The 25,941-nt window shown below is 47.6% G+C and overlaps 1 protein-coding gene across 1 annotated transcript in view; it reads right to left on the reverse strand.

Annotated features, from left to right (window-relative positions):
• The window catches only part of il1rapl2 (interleukin 1 receptor accessory protein-like 2), a 704,017-nt gene that overhangs the window by 557,938 nt on the left and 120,138 nt on the right, over positions 1-25,941 (reverse strand). The window contains exon 4 of the mRNA XM_070883960.1: positions 3,175-3,361. Coding sequence (XP_070740061.1) covers positions 3,175-3,361 — 187 coding nt within the window. The remainder of the gene's footprint in view (positions 1-3,174; positions 3,362-25,941) is intronic.

The following is a 25,941-nucleotide window of genomic DNA, read 5'->3' on the forward strand; positions in this document are numbered from 1 at the left end:
GTGCAGTGTAACAAAATTTGCAGATGACATAAAGATTAGTGGGAAAGCGGGTTGTGTAGAGGACACAGAGAGGCTGCAAAGAGATTTGGATAGGTTAAGCGAATGGGCTAAGGTTTGGCAGCTGGAATACAATGTCGGAAAATGTGAGGTCATCCACCTTGGGAAAAAAAACAGTAAAAGGGAATATTATTTGAATGGGGAGAAATGACAACATACTGTGGTGCAGAGGGACCTGGGGGTCCTTGTGCATGAATCCCAAAAAGTTAGTTTGCAGGTGCAGCAGCTAATCAGGAAGGAAAATGGAATGTTGGCCTTCATTGCGAGAGGGATGGAGTACAAAAGCAGGGAGGTCCTACTGCAACTGTATCGGGTATTAGTGCGGCCGCACCTGGAGTACTGCGTGCAGTTTTGGTCACCTTACTTAAGGAAGGATATACTAGCTTTGGAGGGGGTACAGAGACGATTCACTAGGCTGATTCCAGAGATGAGAGGGTTACCTTATGATGATAAATTGAGTAGACTGGGTCTTTACTCGTTGGAGTTCAGAAGGATGAGGGGTGATCTTATAGAAACATTTAAAATAATGAAAGGGATAGACAAGATAGAGGCAGAGAGGTTGTTTCCACTGGTCGGGAAGACTAGAACTAGGGGGCACAGCCTCAAACTATGGGGGAGCCAATTTAAAACCGAGTTGAGAAGGAATTTCTTCTCCCAGAGAGTTGTGAATCTGTGGAATTCTCTGCCCAAGGAAGCAGTTGAGGCTAGCTCATTGAATGTATTCAAATCACAGATAGATAGATTTTTAACCAATAAGGGAATTAAGGGTTATGGGGAGCGGGCGGGTAAGTGGAGCTGAGTCCACGGCCAGATCAGCCATGATTTTGTTGAATGGCGGAGCAGGCTCGAGGGGCGAGATGGCCTACTCCTGTTCCTAATTCTTTTGTTCTTATGTTCTTATGTTCTTATTTTTTTAAAGGAACATGGGTTAACTCTGATGGACGATCTTTCCACAGATCAATCGCTGTGAGTAAATGCGATTCCTACAAATCACTGGCTTTGTATGAAGTGTGATTATATTGAATCTCAATCCTCCACTCTTGCAAGCACAACTGAAGTGAAAAACATGCATACTTAATATTCGTTCTTTTCATCATGCAGTGTTCAATCAGGTTGTCTCTCAATCTTCTTTTGTTGATTGGTTTCTTTCATCTATCCTTAGAATTTAGAGCTATAAGTCCCGAATATCCTGAAGAGACAATCTGCCTTCTTTGCAGCCTCACGTTGCCCGGAAACTCTTAGTAAATGATTGAAGATCACACCCAAATCTTTCGTCTTTTCACTTCTTTCCATTTCATTTACAAAACTCAGGTTCCCATGACGCGATGCATTATTGTATGCCTCCACACTAAAATCCTTGGCCCATGTACGTCATTTCTTCAAGACTATTGGAAAACTTTCTATCTCCTCTGTGCTGTGTACTTAATCATTCCCACAGCTTAGTAAGGTCAGTAAATTATCGCAGCGACTGTTTCTATATTGTTCATGAACAATGTAAATAAGAGGACCCAAAGCAGATTCCCATGAAACTCCTTGAATGACATATTTTTGATGTACTGAAAAAAATTGCCCACGAGGTTGCCCAGGGTGAGTTTATGTTAAGGTACAAATCAACCATGATCTAATTTACAGAGCAGGATTACATTGGGGCCGAAATTGTCTTCCGCTTGAAACAGGGTGCTCCTACTGTTCTTGAGGTGCTCCGTCTGCTCCAATGCACGGGGCGGACATTCTGGCGATTTTCAGCTCTCTGGTTTATGTTTCCGGTCGGAGCGGTGTTGGTGTGGGAGAGGGGTGGAAGTGGAGGTGGGGCGGAGTGTCATCGCGCTGACACGTCACAACGTCCCTCCCCTTCAGTTAAAAGGGAGGGCCGCTGCGAACTCTGCAATCACTTCAGTGCCAAACATTGGGCCACCGCGGAGGGTTTCGCCCCAACCCGAAAATAAAAAATAAAATGGAGTCGCCAGTAGCGCAACCTCGTCTTTAAGCGCGGCCGTGCTGACCAGCCACAAAAAGGGTACTGACATAAAAAGCTGTCAGTGGCACTGGCCAGCGGCGACGCCACTCCCGCGGGGAAATTTCCGCATGGAGCAATTTCCCGCAGGGCAGTTTCCAAAAGGGGATCGAGCTGGTCGGTAAGGGGTTAGAACGTGCTGGACACGACGAGAAGACAGGTGGGGCGGTCCAAAACTGAAGGAGAGCAATATACAAAATGGCAGCCCTTCCACGCAGACCAAGCGTTGATTCTTTGTGGCGGTCACTGCCCTTATGAAAAGGGGCAATTTCGACCTTATAGTATTTACAGCACAGAACCAGGCCATTCCACCCAACAAGCTCCTCACCTACGTCACCTAATCCCATCAATATATCCTCCTATTCTTTCCTCCCTTCCATCCCTCTTCATCTCACTCTATCAATACATCCATCTATTGTTTTCCTCCCTCGTGTACTGATCCAGCTTCCCCTTAAATGCATCTACGCTAGTCGCCTAATTGAATGGCGGAACAGGCTCACGGGGCTGAATGGCCCACTCCTGTTCCTACGTTCCCAAGTTTTATTTTTACATACAAGATGGTGGCGGGGTTGGGAGAGAGACTTCAAAACTTGCTTCCTAGAGCCACCTAACAGCTGAAGCCTGCAATATCCTGACAGCTAAAACAGCAAAAATTGAATGGTTAGTGTTATGTATGTAACTATGTAATACTTGCCACCAGAGGGCGCGACTGTTGGAGTCCTAATGGTCACGTGCACACACGTGCAGGGCCAGAATAAAAGGTTGGCTGCCATGTTGTTCAGGCACTCTGGAGTTATAATAAAGACGACTAAGGTCACACTAAGTTTAGCTCACAGTACTCAGCCTCGTGGAGTTCTTCTATAGTTTTGTCACAGAAATGTAAAATAGTAATTTGTGACACTAAAGTACAAACGGAAATCATGTCAACAGGAAGTAAGGTATGTGAACATGAAATATGCACCTTATGGCAGATTTTTAATAATATGCAGATGACATCGTTTTTTTATTAAAAGCATGTGGTGTCAAGACAATTCTTTGCTTCAATAATCAGCTAAGTTGCACCAACTGGGCTTATATATTTTTTCAAAAAGTGTCATAATTACCTTGTACCAAACAATGTCAAGATCTTGGTTTGCTGTGATGAAGTCTTCAATATCCGGGCAGAAGAGCTCTTTGCTTTTAGTAATTTCAGCTTTCTCCAGATTTCTGATCATGCTGTTGTAGCAAAGTCCTGAGTCGTTTTCCGCCACAGTCAAGGACATTGTTACCTTCATGCAATATGTCGAGTTTCTGCAACAAGAGGAAAGCTTTACATTTATAATTTCATCTCTGGCATCTCAGTTCGAATATTAAAAAAAGAAAAAATATTGATTCTTGGCAATTCGCCATCTGGAAGCAAAAACCAGTGCTGAGCAGTATTTGTATTTTAACGTTGCTTCAAATCAGGTATAAAACCTCACATCTGGCAATTTTCTACATTATTGATACTTTAATGGAAATACCATTCTATTCTGCCTCTGCCTAGCTGTTTCACAATTGGAATCATCGAAATTTACAGCACAGAAGAGGCCATTTTGGCCCATCATGTCCATGCCGGCTAACAAGAGGCTATCCAGCCTAATCCCACTTTCCAACTCCAGGTTCGTAGCCCTGTAGGTTACAGCGCTTCAAGTGCATATCAAAGTACTTTTTAAATATGGTGAGGGTTTCTGCCTCTACCATGCTTTCATGCAGTGAGTTCCAGACCCCCACAACCCTCTGCATGAAGAAATTTTCCCTCAAATCCCCTCTAAACCTTCTACCAATTACTTTAAATTTACGCCCCCTGGTTATTGACCCCTCTGTTGAGGGAAATAGGCCTTTTTTATCGAGTATATCTAGGCCCCTCGTAATTTTATATACCTCAATGAGGCCTCCCCGCAGCCTCCTCTGATCCAATGAAAACAAACCCAGCCTATCCAATCTGTCTTCATAGCTAAGATTCTCCACTCCCGACAACATCCTCGTAAATCTCCTCTGTACCCTTTCCAGTGTAATCACATCCTTCCTGTAATTCAGGCCAGGTAGATAAGGTGGTTAAGAAGGCATACGGAATGCTGTGGCCTAACCAGTGTTTTATACAGTTCAAGCATAACCCCCCTGGTCTTGTATTCTCAGCTAATAAAGGCAAGCATTCCGTATGCCTTCTTAACCACCTTATCTACCTGGCCTGCTACCTTCAGGGATCTGTGGACATGCACTCCCAGGTCCTTTTGTTCCCCTACACCTCTCAGTGTCCTACCATTTAATGTGTATCCCCTTTCCTTGTTAGCCCTACCCAAATGCATTACTTCATACTTCTCCGGATTAAATTCCATTTGCCACTGTTCTGCCCACCTGACCAGTTCATTGATATCTTCCATCTGTCTATAGCTTTCTTCATTATCAACCACACAACCGATATTAGTATCATCTGCAAACTTCTGAATCATATCCTCGATATTCAAGTCTAGATCATTGATGTATACCACAAAAAGCAAGGGACCCAGTACTAAGCCCTGCGGAAAAAGCCCAATGGAAAAAGCCTCCCAGTCACAAAAACACCCATCAACCATTACCCTCTGTTTCCTGCCTTTGAGCCAATTTTGGATCCAACTTGCCACTTTACCCTGGATCCCATGGGCTTTTACTTTTGTGACCAGTCTGCCATGTGGGACCTTATCAAAATCCTTGCTGAAATCCATATACTCTACATCAAATGCACTACCCTCATTGACCCTCCTTGTTACCTCCTCAAAAAATTCAATCAAGTTAGTCAGACACGACTTTCCCTTAACAAATCCGTGCAATTAGGAAGCTGTTGTGTTCTCCAGTGCGTTGTAACCAGTTTGTATTGTGATTGTAATTCTCAAAAGATTCCAACACTAAAATACTGGAGATGTCAAGTTTAAGTCTTGGCATGTTGCATAGAAACTATACCACAGAAACAGGCCATTAAGCCCAACTGTTTGTGAAGGGTATAAAGAAGAGGATCCAAAACAGATGCCCATGAAACTCCTTTAGTGACATATTCTTGATGTACTACAACTGGCTCAGTGGGTAGCACCCTCGCCTCTGAGCCAGAAGGTTGTGGGTTCATGTCCCACTCCAGAGACTGAGCAGAAAAATCTAGGCTGATATTCCAGTACAGTATTGAGGGAGTGCCGCACTGTCGGAAGTGCTGTCTTTCGGATGAGACGTTAAACCAAGGCCCCGTCGGTTCTCTCAGGTGAACATGAAAGATCCTATGGCCACCATTTTGAAGAATAGCAGAGGAGTTATCCCTGGTTTCCCAGCCAATGTTTATCACTGAATCAACATACCAAAAACAGATTATCTGGCCATTATCACATTTTGTTTGTGGGAGCTTGCTGTGTGCAAATTGGCTGCCAAGTTTCCCACATTACAACAGTGACTGCACTCCAAAAGTACATAATTAGCTGTAAAGTGCTTTGAGATGTCCGGTGGTTGCAAAAGATGCTATATAAATGCAGGTCTTTCTTTCTAAAATATGTTACAACTGTTTCATTTATGCGCATATCATTAAAGTTATTGTGATGTCTACTGTGGCTCAATAGTAAAACTCTCAGCTCTGAGTCAGAAAGTTGTGGGTTCAAGTCCCACTCCAGGACAAGAAGGAAATACATAAAACGGTATTTTTTCACTAGTTTATGGAAATGCGTAGTGCAAAAAAAACATGCATACAGTTTGTGCGTTTAAACAACTGGCCTATTCTATTATGGTAGCATCATACAGGTCTCACTGTAGTTTGGAAGTGATTTAGTTTCCGAGTCCTTTCAAAGTTAAATGACGTGATTACAAGGTTGAAAAATAAAAGGTATAAATATATTTATTCATTATCCACAAACATAAACCAAATCTTTTATTATTACAAAAAATATAAAGAGTATAATCACTAAAGTCCGAGGTGGTACATTTCACCTCCCCCGCCGCCCTACCGACAGCTCAGATTGTTAAAGTGAGTGAATTGCTGAGCCATATAGAGTAGGCCAGTTCCACCTCAAGTCGCTGGAGAACTATCACCAATGATGTCTCCGCAAGATCCTGCAAATCCCCTGGGAGGAAAGGCGCACCAACATCAGTGTCCTCGTCCAGGCTAACATCCCCAGCATTGAAGCACTGACCATACTTGATCAGCTTCGCTGGGCAGGCCACATAGTTCGCATGCCAGACATGAGACTCCCTAAGCAAATGCTCTATGCGGAGCTCCTTCATGGCAAATGAGCCAAAGGTGGGCAGTGGAAATGTTACAAGGACACCCTCAAAGCCTCCTTGATAAAGTGCGACATCACTACTGACACCTGGGAGTCTCTGGCCGAAGATCGCCTGAGGTGGAGAAAGTGCATCCGGGAGGGCGTTGAGCTCTTTGAATCTCAGCGCCGAAAGCATGAAGAGGCCAAGCATAGGCAGTGGAAGGAGCGTGCAGCAAACCAGTCCCACCCAACCCTTCCCTCGACAAATGTCTGTCTCACCTGTGACAGGGTCTTTGGCTCTCGTGTTGGACTGTTCAGCCACCAAAGAACTTGTCATGTTTGTAACCTTCACATAACTGTAACCTTTATGTAACAACACTGTACAATGTATACATCTGAATAATGCACACCTTGACCACAGGGGGTGAACTTGTGGAAGACACTCCTCACCTGGTCATCCAGGTATATAAAGGGAGGTCCCACGCAGGATCAGCACTTCTTAGTCCTGGGAATAAAGGTTTAGGTCATGTAGTGACCTTGTCTGCAGTACATGCCTCGTGTGATTCTATAGTAAGGTGTAAGAACACTACATTTGACAACGAGAAATGGGAATCAACGACCCACGAGGATGGCCACCGGTAGCACAGAGGAACGGTATTGTGTTGGTGAGGACTGGGACGATTTTGTTGAGAAGTTCCAGCAGAGCTTTGTCATGAAGGACTGGCTGGGAGAGGAAGCGGCTGGCAAACAGAGGGCACATCTACTGACCAGCTGTGGATCCAAGACGTACGCGCTGATGAAAGACCTGCTCACACCCGAGAAGCCGGCGGACAAGTCCTTTGAAGAGCTCAGCACTCTGATCGGTGAGCACCTCAAACCGGCGAGCAGTATACACATGGCCCGGCATCGGTTCTATACACACCGGCATCAGGAGGAACAAAGCATATCGGCCTTCGTTGCGGACCTTCGGTGTATAGCCAGCGTGTAAGTTCACAGATGCCTGCAGGGGGGAGATGTTAAGGGATTTCTTCATTGAGGGCATTGGTCCTGCCGGGATTTTCAGGAAGCTTATTGAGACCAAGGACTTGACTTTGGAAAGGGCAACGCTGATAGCTCAGGCCTTCATGGCAGGGGAAGAGAGGACCAAGATAATTTACACGCGCAGCCCTGCTTCCAACGTGGACCAGGGAGTTAACATTGTAAACGAGACACAGAACCCCGCAGGCAGGCAAGGGCAATTCGACACCACCCAGGCACTAACAGGCTCTAGGGTGGGCCAGCAACAGAGACAATGGCAGGGGGATCGGCAATTCACGCCATCACAAGGGACAATGCGTCCGGGGATGAGACCATTGACACTCAGCAACAGAGTGCTCAGGAATAATCAAAGAGACAATCAGAGAGGAATTCCTATTAACAGTTCCTTTGTTCATAACAATCTCAGCTCATGCTGGAGGTGCAGTGCCAGACATGCTGCGAAAACCTGTAGGTTTCAGAAATTTATCTGTAGAAACTGTAACTTCAGTAGACATCTGGCCAGAATGTGCAGAAAGCCCGTAGCGAGGCTAGTTTACGAGGCAGAGGAACCAGACGAGGGGTCTGCAAGGCAGGGTGATGCTTGGGGCAAAGCTATGGACACTGAAGTCCAGCGGGTTCATGTGGCAGACGTCCACAGCTCGTACACCAAAACTCCACCTATGATGATGAAAGTTCTATTAAATGGCATCCCGGTTTGCATGGAGCTGGACACAGGAGCCAGCCAGTCACTTATGAGTGCCCAACAATTTGAAAAACTATGGCCACTCAAAGCTAACAGGCCCAAACTGGAACGCATTGACACGCAGCTACGGACGTACACCAGAGAGATCATCCCAGTACTAGGCAGTGCAAACTTGGTGGTCACACACAATGGATCGGAGAACCGGCTGCCACTCTGGATTGTCCCGGGGAATGGTCCCGTGCTCTTGGGGAGGAGCTGGCTAGCCGAGATGAACTGGAAGTGGGGGGATGTGCATGACATTTCATCTGTGGAGCGAAGTTCATGCTCACAGGTCCTACAGAAATTCGAGCCACTTTTTCAACCAGATGTCGGGACCTTTAATGGCACCAAAGTATTGATACGCATCACCCCGGATGCCAGACCAGTGCACCACAAAGCCAGAGCCGTGCCGTATGTGATGTGTGAGAGAATTGAGAATGAGTTGGACAGGCTACTAATAAAGGGCATAATTTCACCTGTTGAATTCAGTGACTGGGCAAGCTCCATCATTCCTGTCCTTAAAGCGGATGGCTCGGTCAGGATTTGTGGTGACTACATGCCCACTATCAACCGAGTGTCACTACAAGACCAATACGCGCTTCTGAGAGCGGAGGATCTTTTTGCCACGCTGACAGGTGGCAAGCTGTTCACTAAGTTCGACCTGACTTTGGCCTATATGACTCAGGAACTGGCTGAAGAATCCAAGCTTCTGACCACCATCACTACGCACAAGGGGCTATTCGTTTACAACAGGTGTCCATTTGGCATTCGGTCAGCGGCCGCTATCTTCCAGAGGAACATGGAAAGCTTGTTTAAATCCATCCCTGGAACAATCGTATTGCAAGATGACATCCTTATCATGGGTCGAGACACTGAGGAACACCTCTACAAACTGGAGGAGGTGCTATGCCAACTGGACCGGGTAGGCTTGCGACTAAAGAAGTCCACGTGTGTGTTTTTGGCCCCAGAGGTCGAGTTTTTGGGCAGGAGGGTTACTGCAGACGGGATCCGGCCTACCGAATTCAAAACGGAGGCGATCTGTCGTGCGCCCAGGCCTGGCAACACATCGGAGTTGCAGTCATTTCTGGGACTATTGAACTACTTTGGGAAATTTCTGCCGAACTTAAGCACATTGTTGGAGCCGCTGCACGTGCTCCTGCATAAGGGTTGTGAATGGTTTTGGGACGAATGTCAAGAACGGGCTTTCAATCGGGCGTGGAATCTGCTTTGTTCCAACAAGCTGTTGACCTTCTACAACCCCTGTAAGAAACTGGTTTTAACGTGTGATGCATCATCCTATGGGGTTGGGTGCATGTTGCAGCAGAGTAATGATGAGGGCCAACTCCAACCTGTGGCTTATGCCTCCAGGTCGCTCTCCCAGGCAGAACGTGGATATGGGATGGTTGAAAAAGAAGCTCTCGCATGTGTCTATGGGGTGAAAAAGATGCACCAGTACTTTTTCGGCAGAAGGTTTGAGTTAGAAACGGATCACAAACCGTTAACATCCCTGCTGTCTGACAGCAAGGCTCTCAATGCCAATGCGTCATCTCGCATACAGCGGTGGGCCCTCATGCTGGCTGCGTATGACTACACCATATGGCACCGGCCAGGCACCGAAAATTGCGATGACGCGCTCAGCAGGCTCCCACTGGCGACCACCGAGGGGGCGTCGGAACAAAGCGCGGAGATGGTCATGGCCATTGAGGTTTTCGACACCGCAGGCTCCCCCATCACAGCCCACCAGATCAAAATCTGGACCAACAGAGATCTCCTCCTATTCCTGATAAAGAAATGTGTCCTGACTGGGGATTGGGCGCCCACACATGGAGCGTGTCCCATGGAGGTCAGGCTGTTTCACAGACGGATGGACGAGCTCTCCATCCAAGCCGACTGCCTGCTATGGGGTAGCCGGATAGTCATGCCCCAGAAGGGAGGGAAGCATTCATCAGGGAACTCCACAGCGAGCACCCAGGCATCGTGCTAATGAAGGCCATTGCCCGGTCACATGTATGGTGGCCGGGAATTGACTCAGACCTGGAACACTGGGTTCGCAGGTGCACGACGTGTTCTCAGCTGGGAAATGCCCCCAGGGAGGCCCCACTCAGCCCGTGGCCCTGGCCCACCAGGCCATGGTCACGTATTCACATAGACTACGCGGACCCGTTCATGAGAAAAATGTTCCTGATTATTGTCGATGCATACTCGAATTGGATCGAGTGCATCATATTGAATTCGAGCATGACATCCACCACTGTGGAGAATCTGCGTACAGTCTTTGCGACCCACGGCTTGCCGGACATCCTGGTTAGCGATAATGTCCCGTGTTTCACTAGCTATGAATTCCAGGAGTTTATGTCGGGTAATGGTATCAAACACGTCAGGACAGCACCGTTCAAGCCAGCTTCCAATGGCCAAGCGGAACGTGCGGTTCAAATCATAAAACAGGGCATGCTCCAGACTCAAGGACCCTCCCTTCAGTACCGCCTATCGCGCCTCCTGCTGGCCTATAGGTCCCACCCGCATTCGCTCACGGGAGTTCCGCCTGCGAAACTACTCATGAAACGCACGCTTAAAACTAGGCTGTCCCTCATTCACCCAGACCTGTCAGACATTGTTGAGGGTAAGCGCCAGTCCCAAATCGAGTGCCATGATTGCAACTCAGCGGGGAGATGCATAGAAATCGAAGACCCTGTATTTGTTCTCAATCATGCTTTGGGACTCAAGTGGCTTGAGAGTACTGTAATTGGCAAAGAGGGGAATAGGGTCATAGTGGTCAGACTTAACAATGGGCAGATATGCTGCAAACATCTGAACCAAGTAAAGAAAAGATTCAGCATGGACACTGAGGAACCTGAGGAAGATCATGAGATGTCACCCACACCACTGCCAGTGAACAAGTAACAAGGACATTCACCAGCATGCACAGTCCCTGCGGCCAGCCTGGACAGGCTGGAATCACCTCAGGCGACAGAGATGCATGCCAAGGCCCAACCATCAGAGCCCCAACTGCGGCGCTCCACGAGAGAGCGTCGACCGCCTGAAAGACTCAATCTTTGACCCAAAGACGTTGGGGGGAGGTGATATCATGTTTGTAACCTTCACATAACTGTAACCTTTATGTAACAACACTGTACAATGTATACACCTGAGTAATGTACACCTTGACCACAGGGGTGAACTTGTGGGAGACACTTCTCACCTAGTCATCCAGGTATATAAAGGGAGGTCCCACGCAGGGTTAGCACTTCTTGGTCCTGGGAATAAAGTTTCAGGTCACGTAGTGACCTTGTCTGCATTACATGCCTCGTGTGATTCTATAGTAAGGTGTAAGGACACGACAGAACTCACTTCAGGAGTGGAAGCAAGTCTTCCTCGATTCTGAGCGACTGCCTATGATGATGATGATAATCCCATTCTGCAGTAAGTTAGCCAGGGCAATGATGAGGGTGAAATCGTGGGACTCAGCACGCCTTGGTTAGAACAGAGAAAATCAAAGGGGTTCCTGCTTCTGCCCGCCAGCTAGCAACCCCTCTGAGATGTACAAATGGATACACGTAAGCTGTAGATTGGTTCCGGCTTGCTTGTGACCGTGCTTGTGACTGGGCAGAATTGTACAAGAAGGTGGTTCACCTGTGCAAGACACTGGGGAATGAATTGAGCCCATACAACTGCAGCCTGACAAGCGATCAGTGCATTGAGGAGAAGGTGAGAGGAGACCATTGGACGAAAGAGGAAGGGAGGGGAAAATGACAAATAGTTCTGGCTTGCTGCTGCACACTGTCTCCTGCAGCGACACCTATTCCCAATGATTTATCACTTGGACACCAGCTTTGGAAATGTCTTTATGTTCATTTTTATTTGAGAATGATTACATTAGTTATTAAACCCAGTCATAACTTTCTGACAGTGACTGGGTGTGAGGCAAAGGAATTTTCCAGGCATTTTGCAAAATGAAATTTCAAAATGCTTTTGAATTGTATTCAAAAAATATAAGTAGGCTGGATGAAACCAAGTAAAAACAGTTTTTTTTTTTAATTGGACATAAACTAGAACTATTATAATGATTATTTACACAGCTCATCTGCCATTATAAGCAATGTCTCATTGCCTTTTTTTAATATCTTTAAGAGTTCAATTACATATTCATATTGTTTTCTTCAACTATCCATTCAAGAGATAAAAAGTATCTCCAGAGTATACTGTAAATGAGAAATGGACTAAAAATTCACTTCATAAATTCTTCATTTGGCGCTTTGTAATTTTGAGAAATATATAATACAAACTGATCCCCCTGTGGCATTGCTCATGGGTAATCTGGATTCCTCGTGACTGACAGTTCTAATTTTAGCTGATAAACTGGCTACTTCCCTTAAAGGCTACTGCTCAGCTATGTCGTGTGTGCCAATGACATAGCGTGGGGCAGTGTACACCATCTACCAGATGCACTTCAGCAGCACCTCCCAAACCCGTGACCTCTACCACCTAGAAGGACAAGGGCAGCAGGCGCATGGGAACACCACCACCTCCACGTTCCCCTCCAAGTAACACACCATCCTGACTTAGAAATATATCGGTCGTTCCTTCATAGTTGCTGATCAAAATCCTGGAACTCCCTCCCTAACCGCACAGTGGGAGTACCTTCACCACATGGACTGCAGCAGTTCAAGAAGGCGGCTCACCGCCACCTTCTCAAGGGCAATGAGGGATGGGCAATAAACACTGGCCTTGCAAGCGATGCCCACATCCCAGGATCGAATAAAAAAAAGAAACGTGTCTAAGTAGCTTCTGGAGTTAATTAGAGTTTAACTATTGTTATATTATTATATTGTTATCTTGGGCCCAAGTTTCGGCCTCAGTTGCTCCTAATTTTTTGTAGCAACTGGTGTAGAATGGAGTATCTTAGAAATTCAAATTCTCGGCATTTAGTTTGCTTCAGTTCTAGTCAGTTAGAACAGTTTCACTTTGGAATAGAATTTTTTTTTCAAAAGGGGGCGTGTCCGGCCACTTACGCCTGTTTTCAAAGTTTTGGCAGTGAAAACTTACTCCAAACTAACTTAGAATGGAGTAAGTGAAGATTTTTGTACCGCTCGAAAATACCTTGTCTACACTTTAGAAAATCAGGCGTAGGTTACAAATCAGGCGTAGGGAATGGTGGTGGGGGGAGGGGGGTGGTTTAAAGGGAAGTTTACAAACATTAAACACTTCAATTTTATAAAAAGAGTCATCAATAATAAATGATAAATACATCAATAAATCAACCAATAAATCCATCAAAAAAAATTAATAAAAAATAATTTAAAAAAAAAAATCAATAAATAAAACATTTTCTACTTACTGGCTGCAGCACCGGGAGTCCTCCAACAGCGTGCTGGGACGGCCCCCCCCCAAGTGTGTCTCTGTCAGTGTCTCTATCTCTCTGTCTGTCTGTCTGTGTGTGTCTCTCACTCTCTGTCTGTCAGTGTCTGTGTTTCTGACAGCGAGGGGTGGAGGGGAGGGGGAGGATGGGGAGGGGAGGGGAGGAGGGGTGGCGGAGTGGGGGAGAGGGGGTGTAGTGGGGGAGAGGGGTGGGGAGGGAAGAGGGGGTGGGGGGAAGAGGGGGTGGGGGGGAAGAGGGGGTGGGGGGGGAAGAGGGGGTGGGGGGAAGAGGGGGTGAGGGGAAGAGGGGGTGGGGGGGAAGAGGGGGTGGGGGGAAGAGGGGGTGGGGGGGAAGAGGGGGTGGGGGGGAAGAGGGGGTGGGGGGAGGGGGGTGACAAGGGAGGGAGGGGAGGGGGGTGAGAAGGGAGGGAGGGGAGGGGGGGTGAGAAGGGAGGGAGGGGAGGGGAGTGAGAAGGGAGGGGGGGTGAGAAGGGAGGGAGGGGTGAGAAGGGAGGGGGGGTGAGAAGGGAGGGAGGGGAGGGGGGGTGAGAAAGGAGGGAGGGGAGGGGGGAGGAGAGGTAGGAGGAGGGAGGGGAGGGGGGAGAGAAGGGAGGGAGGGGAGGGGAGGGGGGAAGAGAAGGGGGGAAGAGAGAGAGAGAGAAGGGAGAGAGAGAGAGAGAGAAAGAAAGGAGAGGGAGGCTGAACGGGCCGGGCCCGGCCGGGCCCAAGACTTCGAGCTTCGACTTACCGGATTGACAGGTAGGTGGCGTCGGGTCCGGGGTCCGGGGGTGTCGGGAGCGTGGATCGGGGGGAGCGTGGGTTAGGGGAGGGGGGTCGGTCGGTCGGGGGGGGGAGCGGAGATCGGTCGGGGGGGGTGATCGGTTGGGGGGGTGGTGATCAGTCGGGGGGGTGGGGGGGTGATCGGTCGGGGGGGGCAGAGATCGGTCGGCAGGGGGAGATCAGTCGGGAGCAGATGTCGGTCGGGGGGGGGAGGTCGGGAGCGGGGGAAGCGGAGGTCGGGTCGTGGGAGGGCGTGGCCCGGTGGGGGGGTGTGGGAGCGGGAGTCAAGTCGGGTCGGGTCCAGTCCGTGGGGTCGGGTCCAGTCCGGTCCGGGGGCGGGGGGAGGTGGGGGGGGGAAAGCCGGAGTCGGGTCGGGAGGATGCAGGAGCTGGGCGTGGGAGGAGCCTTATGCACGCAGCCCCAGTGAGGCCATTCGGCCAGGGCTCGGGGCTGCGTGCTTCGGGCCCCTCCCACACAGTTTTGGGCGCCTAGAGCTACTGCACATGCGCGCTCACTTCATTGGGTAGATGCTGAGAGGTTGTTTCCCCTGGCTCGAGAGTCTAGAACCAGCGGGCATAGTCCCAGGATAAGGGGTCGGCCATCTAAGACTGAGATGAGGAGAAATTTCTTCACTCAGAGGGTTGTGAATCTTTGGAATACTCTGCCTCAGAGGGCAGTGGAAGCTGAATCGTTGAGTACAGTTAAGACAGTGATCGATAGATTTTTGGACTCTAGTGCAATCATGATCTTATTGAATGGCAGAGCAGGCTCGAGGGGCCGTATGGCCAACTACTGCTCCTAATTCTTATGTTTTTATGTTGCCACCCCTGCTAATAAAGAATGCAGTTCTACAAGCTGAAATTCTACTTAACAGAATCGGGTTGTTCTCTGTCTCTAATTAATTTAAATTCTATATATCTGCAAAGAAATTATATTACAGTCTTGTTTAAATACAATATGAAATTAGACTTTTTCCTCTGTGAATTGAAATAATATTTAGCATTGGAAAGAAAACTGTGAAATACTATCAGGGAAATGTTTAGAAGAATTATGGATTAATTATTCATAACTATCAAAACATTCTTTCGAACAATTAATACAGTGGAAAATAGATTCGAGCTATTGGCCCAGAAATTCCGACCTGAAACATTTCGATGAAAGTACCTGGTGGTCCCGGAGGAGCGTGGGATTCCGGAGGTGAGGCCTTCTCTTCCCGCGCTGCGGAGCGCATTCCCATCCTCCGGGTGCAGAAGGTGCAGTCACGGTATGACTGCTCAGCCAATCAGGTACAGTATTCCACAGCTTTCTCATTAATAACAATGGGAACTCCGTATCTACCAGTTCCCATTGCTCTTAATGATAAAAAAACACACTAAACACCACAATAAAAAATAAAAAACACACCCCACATAATTAAAATTAATTGAAATGAAAGTTAATAAATGCCTTAGAAAAAAAAAATATTTTTCCAATTTTTTTAAAAGCTTTGTAATTAGGATTAAAAATAAACTTACCTTAGTGGGTAGGGTTTTTAAAAATAAGATGTGTTTTTTTATTGTTATTGTTTATGTTTTAAGTATGTTTTAAAACTCTTATACATATAAAAGTAGGCTATAGGCTTTTATCAGGCACAAGAGTTTTGAGGACATTTGCTGCGCAGGATATGGGTAAATCCGGCAATCTTGCCCTTGCAAATGTCCTCACTCCTGAGATATGGATGATTTGTCAAGCTCCAGCTTGACAGATCGGAAAAGCTGGTTTTCAGCGCATGCGCATTGTGCGCTGAAAAATGGCTTTTGCCATGTCTTCCCGGGTCCGTAAACACTCCGTACGGACCTGGGAAGGCCGGGATTTCCAGGCCATTAACATCAACTAGCAAGAATCTTGGTCAATTTTGTAAAAGACAGATAATCATTACCATCAGATTTCAACAGTTCCGTGCATGAAGAACAGTCGGGGAACAGCAGTTTACAGTTGAAAAGCACCTCTCTGTTAATGGAAATGCTGAGAGTGAGAAAGAACCAGTTTCTACAGCAAATCAGATCATTTCCCCTCGAGATACTTGCATGGAATTTTAACATTAACTGTGCAGTCATGTTTTATCTTTGCAGCAGAGCAAGATTAATAACGGAACTGGAACTGAACCAGTCTGGCATTTTGTCAAAGATGTGAGAGCGCCTGGATAAAATAGTTCAACATGTGTTCAAAATCATGAGGGTTCTAGACAGAGTAGATAGACTGAAATTGTTCCCATCGGCAGAAGGGTCGTCAACCAGAGGACACAGATTTAAGGTGATTGGCAGAAGGTCCAAATGCGACAGGAGAAAAAACTTTTTTACGCAGCGAGCGGTTAGGATCTGGAATTGACCGCCTGAAAAGGTGGTGGAGACAGACTCAATCGTGGCCTTCAAGAGGGAGTTGGATCAGTACGTGAAGGAAAAAAATTAGCAAGGCTAGGGGAAAGGTCAGTGGGAATGGGACTAGCTGAAGTGTTCTTGCAGAGAGCCGGCACAGGCTCGATGGGCCAAATGGCCACCTTCTGTGCTGTAACCATTCTATGATTCTATTCTATCACTTCAACTTTACGCCACTTACAGGGCAATGCCTACTTTTTAAATTGCCTTTCATTTACATTGCAAGAAGAGAAGTGAACGTGCTATTGGCTATTTGCTACCATTAGATAGTAGTTCGGCACCAGTGTCTGAGTGCTGAGATATGCCTCTGAAAAGCAGGGTCTTCCCCTTGTCCAGCGTGTGGTACAACCCAGGCAGCAGAACTCAATGCATCTTGCTCACACCAGATCGCAATGTCTTTGTGGTACAACTGCAGCACAAGGAATGGAAGGTTAAAAAAAAATCATCTTATTCTTCAGCTAGTTTGCATTTTTTTAACAGCTCAAAGTGATTTGCTGCTGCACACAGTTCAGGCATTATTCCTATTTACATGACTTGCCTGAACTCAGCTTCCAGGCTAGACTTTAATTGGTGCTGCCCAAATGCAAGCTGAGGATAATGGAACAGATATCAGTGATGTCGGGTTTGGGCCCTATTGTGCTGAATCACCGGCCCCCAATCAGCTGTTGACGCTATGTCAATTGAAAATGTTAAAACAGATTGATAGATTATTGTTAGGTAAGGGTACTAAAGGATATGGAACCAAGGCTGATAAATGGAGTTAAGATACAGATCAGGAATGATCTGAAAGCAAAGAAAGACTTGCGTTTCTATAGCGCCTTTCACAACCAACGGATGTCTCAAAGCGCTTTACAGCCAATTAAACTTTTTTTGGAGTGTAGTCACTGTTGTAATGTAGGAAACATGGCAGCCAAATTAGGCTCAGCAAGCTCCCACAAACAGCAATGTGATAATGACCAGTTATGTTTATTGAGGGATAAATTTTGGCCAGGACACCGGGGATAACTCCCCTGTTCTTCGAAAGAGTGCCATGCGATCTGTTATGTATGTGAACCTCACCTGTGTGTGAGACTTGCCACTAGAGGGCACACCTGTGGGAGACCTATGGGTCACCTGTGTACCCTGGTGCAAGCAGGTATAAAAGGCAGGCCACCACTTTGCTGCCTCACTTTGGAGTTATATTGAAGAGACCAAGGTCACAATGGTTTGAGAGTACAACACAGTCTCGTGGCATTATTCTGAACGTAACAACTGGCGACGAGTTACAGATCACGAACTTCCACGCGGAAATGGCTGCCGTTGGTATTCTTGAGAGATTTGTTGAGGGTGATGATTGGGAAGCCTTTATTGAGCAGCTCAACCAGTACTTTGTGGCCAATGAATTGGACATGGCTGAAACAGAGATCAAGCGCAGGGCGAGTCTCCTCACCGTATGTGGGTCATCGGTATATGGCCTCCTTAAGAATTTGCTGACACCGGTCAAACTAATGGACAAATCATATGCAAAGCTGTGTACACTGGCTAAGGAACACCTCAAGCCAAAGGAGAGCATCCTGATGGCCAGGTACTGCTTTTATTCGCATCGTCGCTCCGAAGGCCAGAACGTGGCGAGTTTTGTCGCCGACCTAAGACGCCTTGCGGGGCAGTGCTACTTTTCAGGATCCTTGGGGGAAATGTATGGGACATTTTCGTGCTTGGAATTGGCCACAAGGGCATCCTTCGCAAACTGCTGTCTCCTGAATCCCTGGATCTGAGCAGGGCCATCACGATAGTCCAAGCCTTCAGATCCACGAGCGACAACACGAAACAGATATCTCCATAGAATCGAAGCCCACCATCAAGTACTGTGCTTAAAATAATGCCTTCAGCAGGCAGGACTGTACATGGTAGAACTCACACGACCACAGAGGCGACACCTGGAGTGGCTCAGAGGCCGTTGGGGAGTGCTAATGTGAATCCATTAATGCCATGCTTGCGCTGCGAGGGCAGTCACAGAGCCCTTCAATGTCATTTCAAGCACTATGTGTGCAAGGGTTGTGGAACAATGGGGCACCTTAAGCGAATGTGCAAGCGACCTTGGACTCACCATGTGGCAAAGTCAACAGAGAGCAACCAATCCAGCGTGGATCATGCTGAACGAGCAGGAGAGGCAACTCAACCAGAGAATGAGAAGGAAATGTATGGGGTACACACCTTCACCACCAAAAGCCCTCCGATAATGTTAAAAGTCAAACTTAACGGCACTCCAGTCCCCATGGAATTGGGCATGGGGGCGAGTCAATCGATTATGAGCCAGAAGGCCTTTGCGAAACTGTGGAGTAACAAGACACAGAGGCCAAAACTGAGTCCGATTCACACTACACTGTGAACTTACACCAAAGAACTTATTCGTGTTATTGGCAGTGCAGCAGTGAAAGTATCGTATGATAGAATGGTGCATGATTTACCAGTATGGATTGTACCAGGCGATGGCCCAACACTGTTCAGCAGGACCTGGCTAGGCAAGCTCCGGTGGAACTGGGATGACATGAAAGCCCTGTCCTCGGTGGATGACGCCCCATGCGCCCAGGTGCTAAACAAATTCACGGCGTTATTTGAGCCAGGCATCGGCAGCTTCACAGACGCCAAAGTGCAGATCCACCTTGTTCCTGGGGCACGGCCCTTTCATAGAACATAGAAAATAGGTGCAGGAGTAGGCCATTCGGCCCTTCGAGCCTGCACCACCATTCAATAAGATCATGGCTGATCATTCCCTCAGTACCCCTTTCCTGCTTTCTCTCCATTCCCCTTGATCCCCTTAGCCGTAAGGGCCATATCTAACTCCCTCTTGAATATATCCAATGAACTGGCATCAACAACTCTCTACGGCAGGGAATTCTGTAGGTTAACAATTCTCTGAGTGAAGAAGTTTTTCCTCATCAAAATCCTATATGGCCTACCCCTTATCCTAAGACTGTGTCCCCTGGTTTTGGACTTCCCCAACATCGGGAACATTCTACCTGCATCTAACCTGTCCCGTCCCGTCAGGATCTTATATGTTAATATGAGATCCCCTCTCATCCTTCTAAACTCCAATGCATCAAGGCCCAGTTGATCCAGTCTCTCCTCATATGTCAGTCCTGCCATCCCTGGAATCAATCTGGTGAACCTTCGCTGCACTCCCTCAATAGCAAGAATGTCCTTCCTCAGATTAGGAGACCAAAACTGAACACAAAATTCCAGGTGGGGCCTCACCAAGGCTCTGTACAATAAGACCTCCCTGCTCCTATACTCAAATTTCCTAGCTATGAAGGCCAACATACCATTTGCCTTCTTCACCGCCTGCTGTACCTGTATGCCAACTTTTAATGACTGATGAACCATGACACCCAGGTCTCGTTACACCTCCCCTTTTCCTAATCTGCTGCCATTCAGATAATATTCTGTCTTCGCGTTTTTGCCCCCAAAGTGGATAGCCTCACATTTATCTACATTATGCTGCATCTGCCATGCATTTGCCCACTCACCTAACCTGTCCAAATCACCCAGCAACCTCCTCGCGTCTCCCTCACAGCTCACACCGGCACCCAGTTTAGTGTCATCTGCAAACTTGGAGATATTACACTCAATTCCTTCATCCAAATCATTGATGTGTATTGTAAAGAACTGGGGTCCCAGCACTGAGCCCTGCGGCACTCCACTAGTCACTGCCTGCCATTCTGAAAAGGACCTGTTTATCCCGACACTCTTCTTCCTGTCTGCCAACAGTTCTCTATCCACGTCAGTACATTACCCCCAATACCATGTGCTTTGATTTTGCACACCTATCTCTTGTGCGGGACCTTGTCAAAAGCCTTTTGAAAGTCCAAATACACCACATCCACTGGTTCTCCCTTGGCCACTCTACTAGTTACATTTTCAAAAAATTCAAGAAGATTTGTCAAGGCCCGAGCAGTCCCATATATGATGCAAGAGAAAATCGAAATCAAGCTGGACAGACTTCAACGAGAGGCAATCAGATCGCAAGTCGAGTTCAACGAGTGAGCCAGTCCAATCGTGCCGGTACTCAAGAGCGATGGGACAGTCAAAATCTGCGGGGACTACAAGGTAACGATCAACCGAGTCTCGTTGCAAGACCAGTAGCCACTACCCAAAGCAGAGGACTTATTCGCAACGCGAGCAGGTGGAAAGTCATTCACCAAGCTAGACCTAACCTCCGCGTACATGACACAGGATCTGGCTGAACCGTCAAAGAAGTTGATGTGCATCAGCACGCACAAAGGACTGTTCGTATACTACAGATGCCGCTTTGGGATTCGCTCGGCAGCGGCCATCTTCCAGAGGAACATGGAGAGTCTGCTGAAATTGGTTCCATGTACAGTGGTGTTCCAGGACGAAATCCTGATCACTGGTCGAAACACCACTGAACATTGGCACAACCTGGAAGAGGTTCTAAAGCGACTGGGCAGAGTGGGACTCAGGCTGAAACGCTCCAAGTGTGTTTTCCTGGCACCAGAGGTCAAATTTCTGGGGAGAAAGATTGCAGCAGATGGCATCAGACCCATGGACTCCAAGACGGAGGACATCAAGAATGCACCCAGACCATAGAATGTGACAGAGCTGCGTTCATTCCTGGGCATCCTCAACTACTTTGGTAACTTTCTACCAGGGTTGAGCACATTGCTGGAACCCTTGCATTTGTTGCTATGCAAGGGTGATGACTGGGTTTAGGGTAAATCTCAAGAAATAGCCTTTAACAAAGCCAGAAACCTGCTATGCTCTAACAAATTACTTGTATTGTATGACCCATGTAAATGTTTAGTACTAGCATGTGATGCGTCGTCGTACGGGGTCGGGTGCGTGTTACAGCAAGCAAATGTGTCGGGCAAACTGCAACTGGTTGCATATGCATCCAGAAGTTTATCCAAGGCTGAAAGAGCCGACAGTATGGTTGAGAAAGAAGCGTTGGCTTGTGTTTACGGGGTTAAGAAAATGCACCAATATCTATTTGGTCTCCGGTTCGAGCTCGAAACCGACCACAAACCGCTTACATCACTGCTCTCAGAAAGCAAAGGTATCAACACTAATGCTTCATCCCACATCCAAAGATAGGCACATGACTACATAATCCGCCACAGACCAGGCACAGAGAACTGCACTGACGCCCTCAGTCGGTTGCCATTGCCCACCACTGGGGTGGAAATGACACAACCCGCAGACTTGCTTCTGGTAATGGATGTTTTTGAGAGTGAGGGGTCACCCGTCATGGCTTGCCAGATCAGGTCCAGGACCAGCCAAGACCCCCTGTTATCACTAGTAAAAAGATGCATCCTCAATGGGAGCTGGTCGGGGGTTCCTGGGGAAATGCAAGAGGAAATTAAGCCTTTTCATCGACACAAGGACGAACTGTCAGTCCAGTCGGATTGCCTCCCATGGGGGAATCGTGTGATTTTGCCCAAAAAGTGCAGGGAAATGTTTATACGCGAACTACACAGTACCCACCCAGGCATAGTCATGATGAAGACTATCGCCAGATCGCACATCTGGTGGCCCGGCATTGATTCCGAATTAAAGTCATGCTACACCAATGCGACACTTGCTCACAGTTGAGCAATGCACCCAGGGAGGCCCCACTGAGTCTGTAGTCATGGCCCTCCACACCGTGGTCAAGGGTCCACGTAGATTTCGCTGGCTCCTTTCTAGGAAAGATGTTCCTAGTAGCAGTGGACGCTTACTCAAAATGGACTGAATGTATAATAATGTCATCATGTGCATCCACTGCCACCATAGAAAGCCTCAGGGCCATGTTCGCCACCCATGGGTTGCCCGACGTCCTTGTCAGTGATAATGGACCATGTTTCACCAACTCGGAATTCAATGAGTTCATGACCCGTAATGGCATCAAGCATGTCAGGTCTGCCCCGTTTAAGCCTGCATCCAACAGCCAAGCAGAACGGGCAGTTCAAACCATGAAGCAAAGCTTGAGATGCGTAACAGACGGCTCCCTGCAGACCCAGTTATCTCGGGTCCTGCTCAGTTGCCGGACGCGCCCCCACTCACTCACCAGGGTCCCCCCTGCAGAATTGTTAATGAAGAAAGCACTCAAAACCAAGCTCTCCTTAGTCCACCCTGACCTCAATGATCAAGTAGAAACCCGGCGGCACAAGCATAATATGTACCATGATCGCGCGGCGGCCTCGCGTGAAATTGAAGTCAATGACCCGGTGTTTGTTCTAAATTACGGTCACGGTCCCAAGTCGATTGCTGGCACTGTCTTAGCCAAGGAGAGGAATAGAGTATTTGTTGTGAAATTGTTGAATGGGCAAACGTGCAGAAAGCATCTGGATCAGACCAAACTGCGATTCACAGACTAACAAGAATAGTTTGAGGAAGACCATCTGTGATCCACCAACACACACCCAACTAGCAATTGACGTCGCTGTCAACCACGAGAATGTGTCCCACCTTTCCCGACAGTCCAATGAGACCAGCCGAGGTTCCGTGCAGCGATGACCCAACCAACTCACCCATGCCAGGATGTTTACTCAGGCGATTGACCAGGGAACGCAGACCTCCAGATCGCCTCAACCTGTACTCAAGACTTTCGGGGGAAGTGATGTTATGTATGTGAACCTCACCTGTGGTAAGACTTGCCACTAGAGGGCACACCTGTGGGAGACCTATGGGTCACCTGTGTACCCTGGTGCAAGCAGGTATAAAAGGCAGGCCACCACATTGCTGCCTCACTTTGGAGTTAGATTAAAGAGACCAAGGTCACAATGATTTGAGCTTACAACACAGTCTCGTGGAGTTATTCTGAACATAACAGGATCTTTTACATCCACCAGAGAGAGCAGATGGGGCCTCGGTGTAACATCTCTTCTAAAAGATGGCACCTCCGACAGTGCAGCACTCCTTTAGTACTGCACTGGGAGTGTCAGCCTAGATTTTAGTCTCTGGAGTGGGACTTGAACCCTCAACCTTCCAACTCAGGTGTGAGGGTGCAACCCACTGAGCCAATGAGTGACTAACTGAATGGCAGAACAGGCTTGAGGAGCTGAATAGCCTACTCCTGTTCAACAGCGTAACTAGGAGTTCCTTTGTAACCGGCTCACATCCACATTTGCATTTAAATGAAGTGCAAGGTTTCTTTCCCGAATGCCCACCTCAAACTTTCTTCTTCATTTGATCAGGCATTGCCCCAGCATGGGTGCAAGGGCTGGCTCCAGGACCCCCCGCAGACTGCAGCCTGATGTCACGAAACAGCCTTTGGGACCAACTCCGCAGCAGCAACTGACGCTGGCCACCAAGACTGCAGCTCCACTTCTGGCACTCGATCCAGCCAGCCGAGGAGTACAGACGCACCAACATCAGTGTTCTCCATCAGGCCAACATCCTCAGCATCGAAGCATTGACCACACTCGACCAGTTTCGTTGGGCGGGCCACATCGTCCACATGCCCGACATGAGACTCCCAAAGCAAGCGCTCTACTCGAAACTCCTACACGGCAAGCGAGCCCCAGGTTGGCAGAAGAAACGTTTCAAGGACACCCTCGAAGCCTCCTTGATAAAGTGCAACATCCCCACCGACACCTGAGAGTCCCTGGCCAAAGACCCCCCTAAGTGGAGGAAGAGCATCTGGGAGGGCGCTGAGCACCTCGTGTCTCGTCACCGAGAGCATGCAGAAACCAAGCGCAGGCAGCGGAAGGAGCGTGCGGGAAACCAGTCACAACCACCCTTTCCTTCAACGACTGTCTTTCCCATCTGTGACAGAGACTCTAATTCTCGTATTGGAGTGTAAAGTCACCTGAGAACTCACTTTTAGAGTGGAAGCAAGTCTTCCTCGATTTCGAGGGACTGCCTATGATGATGGTGGGGTGGGCATGTCAGGCCTGCAACAGGAGTGGTTCAAGACAGGGCAATGCTGTATGTACTCCCTCTGGTATGGCTGGCGCCAGCACCTGAGCCACACTGCATACGTAGGGCACTAGCAAGATGGCCGTAAGGAAATGTCGTCCCTCTTGTGTTTGAATCGAATGTCAAAAGTGGTCAACATTCATACAACTGCAAGGAGTGATTCTGCAGGTCGGATTTGTTGTGTGCAATAGCAACCAAACTTCTACAACCTGGCACGAATTCATGTCACGACATAAAAAACATTGATGTCAACCAGTTGACTCATGGTTGTGATTAATGGGGTAGATTTAGTGGTAGGACTCCAAGGAGCTATTTACACTGTCTCTTTTGCAGACTAAGGTAAGCCATCTCCATGCTTTCTGAATGAAATCATTAATCAGGTGCCATTTCCGTGATAGAAAGGAGACTGATAGAACAATAATAGTGTTCTCGAGCTAGTATGTCCATGATAACAGAATCAGGCATTTTCTGAAGCATAGCCAGCATCTGACCAAAGGAGTGTTCAGAGACGTCATTCGTGCAAAATCGAAGATCATATAATGCCAGTTAATCAAAACTAATGCATTCCAATGAATATGATATGGCAAAGTAATTAGACAGGGATAGTGGTAAAACTTTTACCAACAGTTGTTGTGAATATTTGAGAAATCGCTATCATAAGAAGTAGGAGCAGGAGTCAGCCATACGGCCCCTCGAGCCTGCTACATCATTCAATAAGATCATGGCTGATCATCGACCTCAACTCCACTTACACGCTCGATCTCCATATCCCTTGATTCCCCCAGACCTCAAAAATCTATCGATCTCAGCCTTGAATATACGCAGAGACTCAGCAGACACAGCTCACTGGGGCAGAGAATTCCAATGATTCACAGCCCTCTGAATGAAGAAATTCCTCCTCATCTCAGTCTTAAATGACTGATTGACCCCTTATCCTAAGACTATGTCCCCTAGTTCGAGACACTCCAGCCAGGGCAAACATTCTCCCTACACCTACTCTGTCAATTCCCTTCAGAATCTTGTATGTTTCAATGAGATCACCGCTCATTCTTCTAATCTCCAGAGAGTATAGGCCCATTCTGTACAATCTCTCGTCATTGAAAAACCTATTAATATTTATTTTCCATTGAAGATACATATTGATGTCATCGAAGTGTTATTAGGAAGTACCACTCATTTTCTATCTGCTAATTTTTGCAATAAAGTGGGATAATGTTGGTAGAAAGTGGTAATGGATTATTCATCCTCCTCACCCATGATAGAATCATAGAAACATTGATTGGTTACAGCACAGAAGGAGGCCATTTGACCCGTCGAGCCCGTGCCGGCTCTCTGCAAGAGCTCTTCAGCTAGTTCCACCCCCCTGCCCTTTCCTCGTCACCCTGAAAATCTTTTCCCTTGTAAGGCTTATTAATGAGAAGCTTGTGCAGAATT

Source organism: Pristiophorus japonicus, chromosome 6 (genome assembly GCF_044704955.1).
Source record: "Pristiophorus japonicus isolate sPriJap1 chromosome 6, sPriJap1.hap1, whole genome shotgun sequence".
Taxonomy (NCBI): domain Eukaryota; kingdom Metazoa; phylum Chordata; class Chondrichthyes; family Pristiophoridae; genus Pristiophorus; species Pristiophorus japonicus.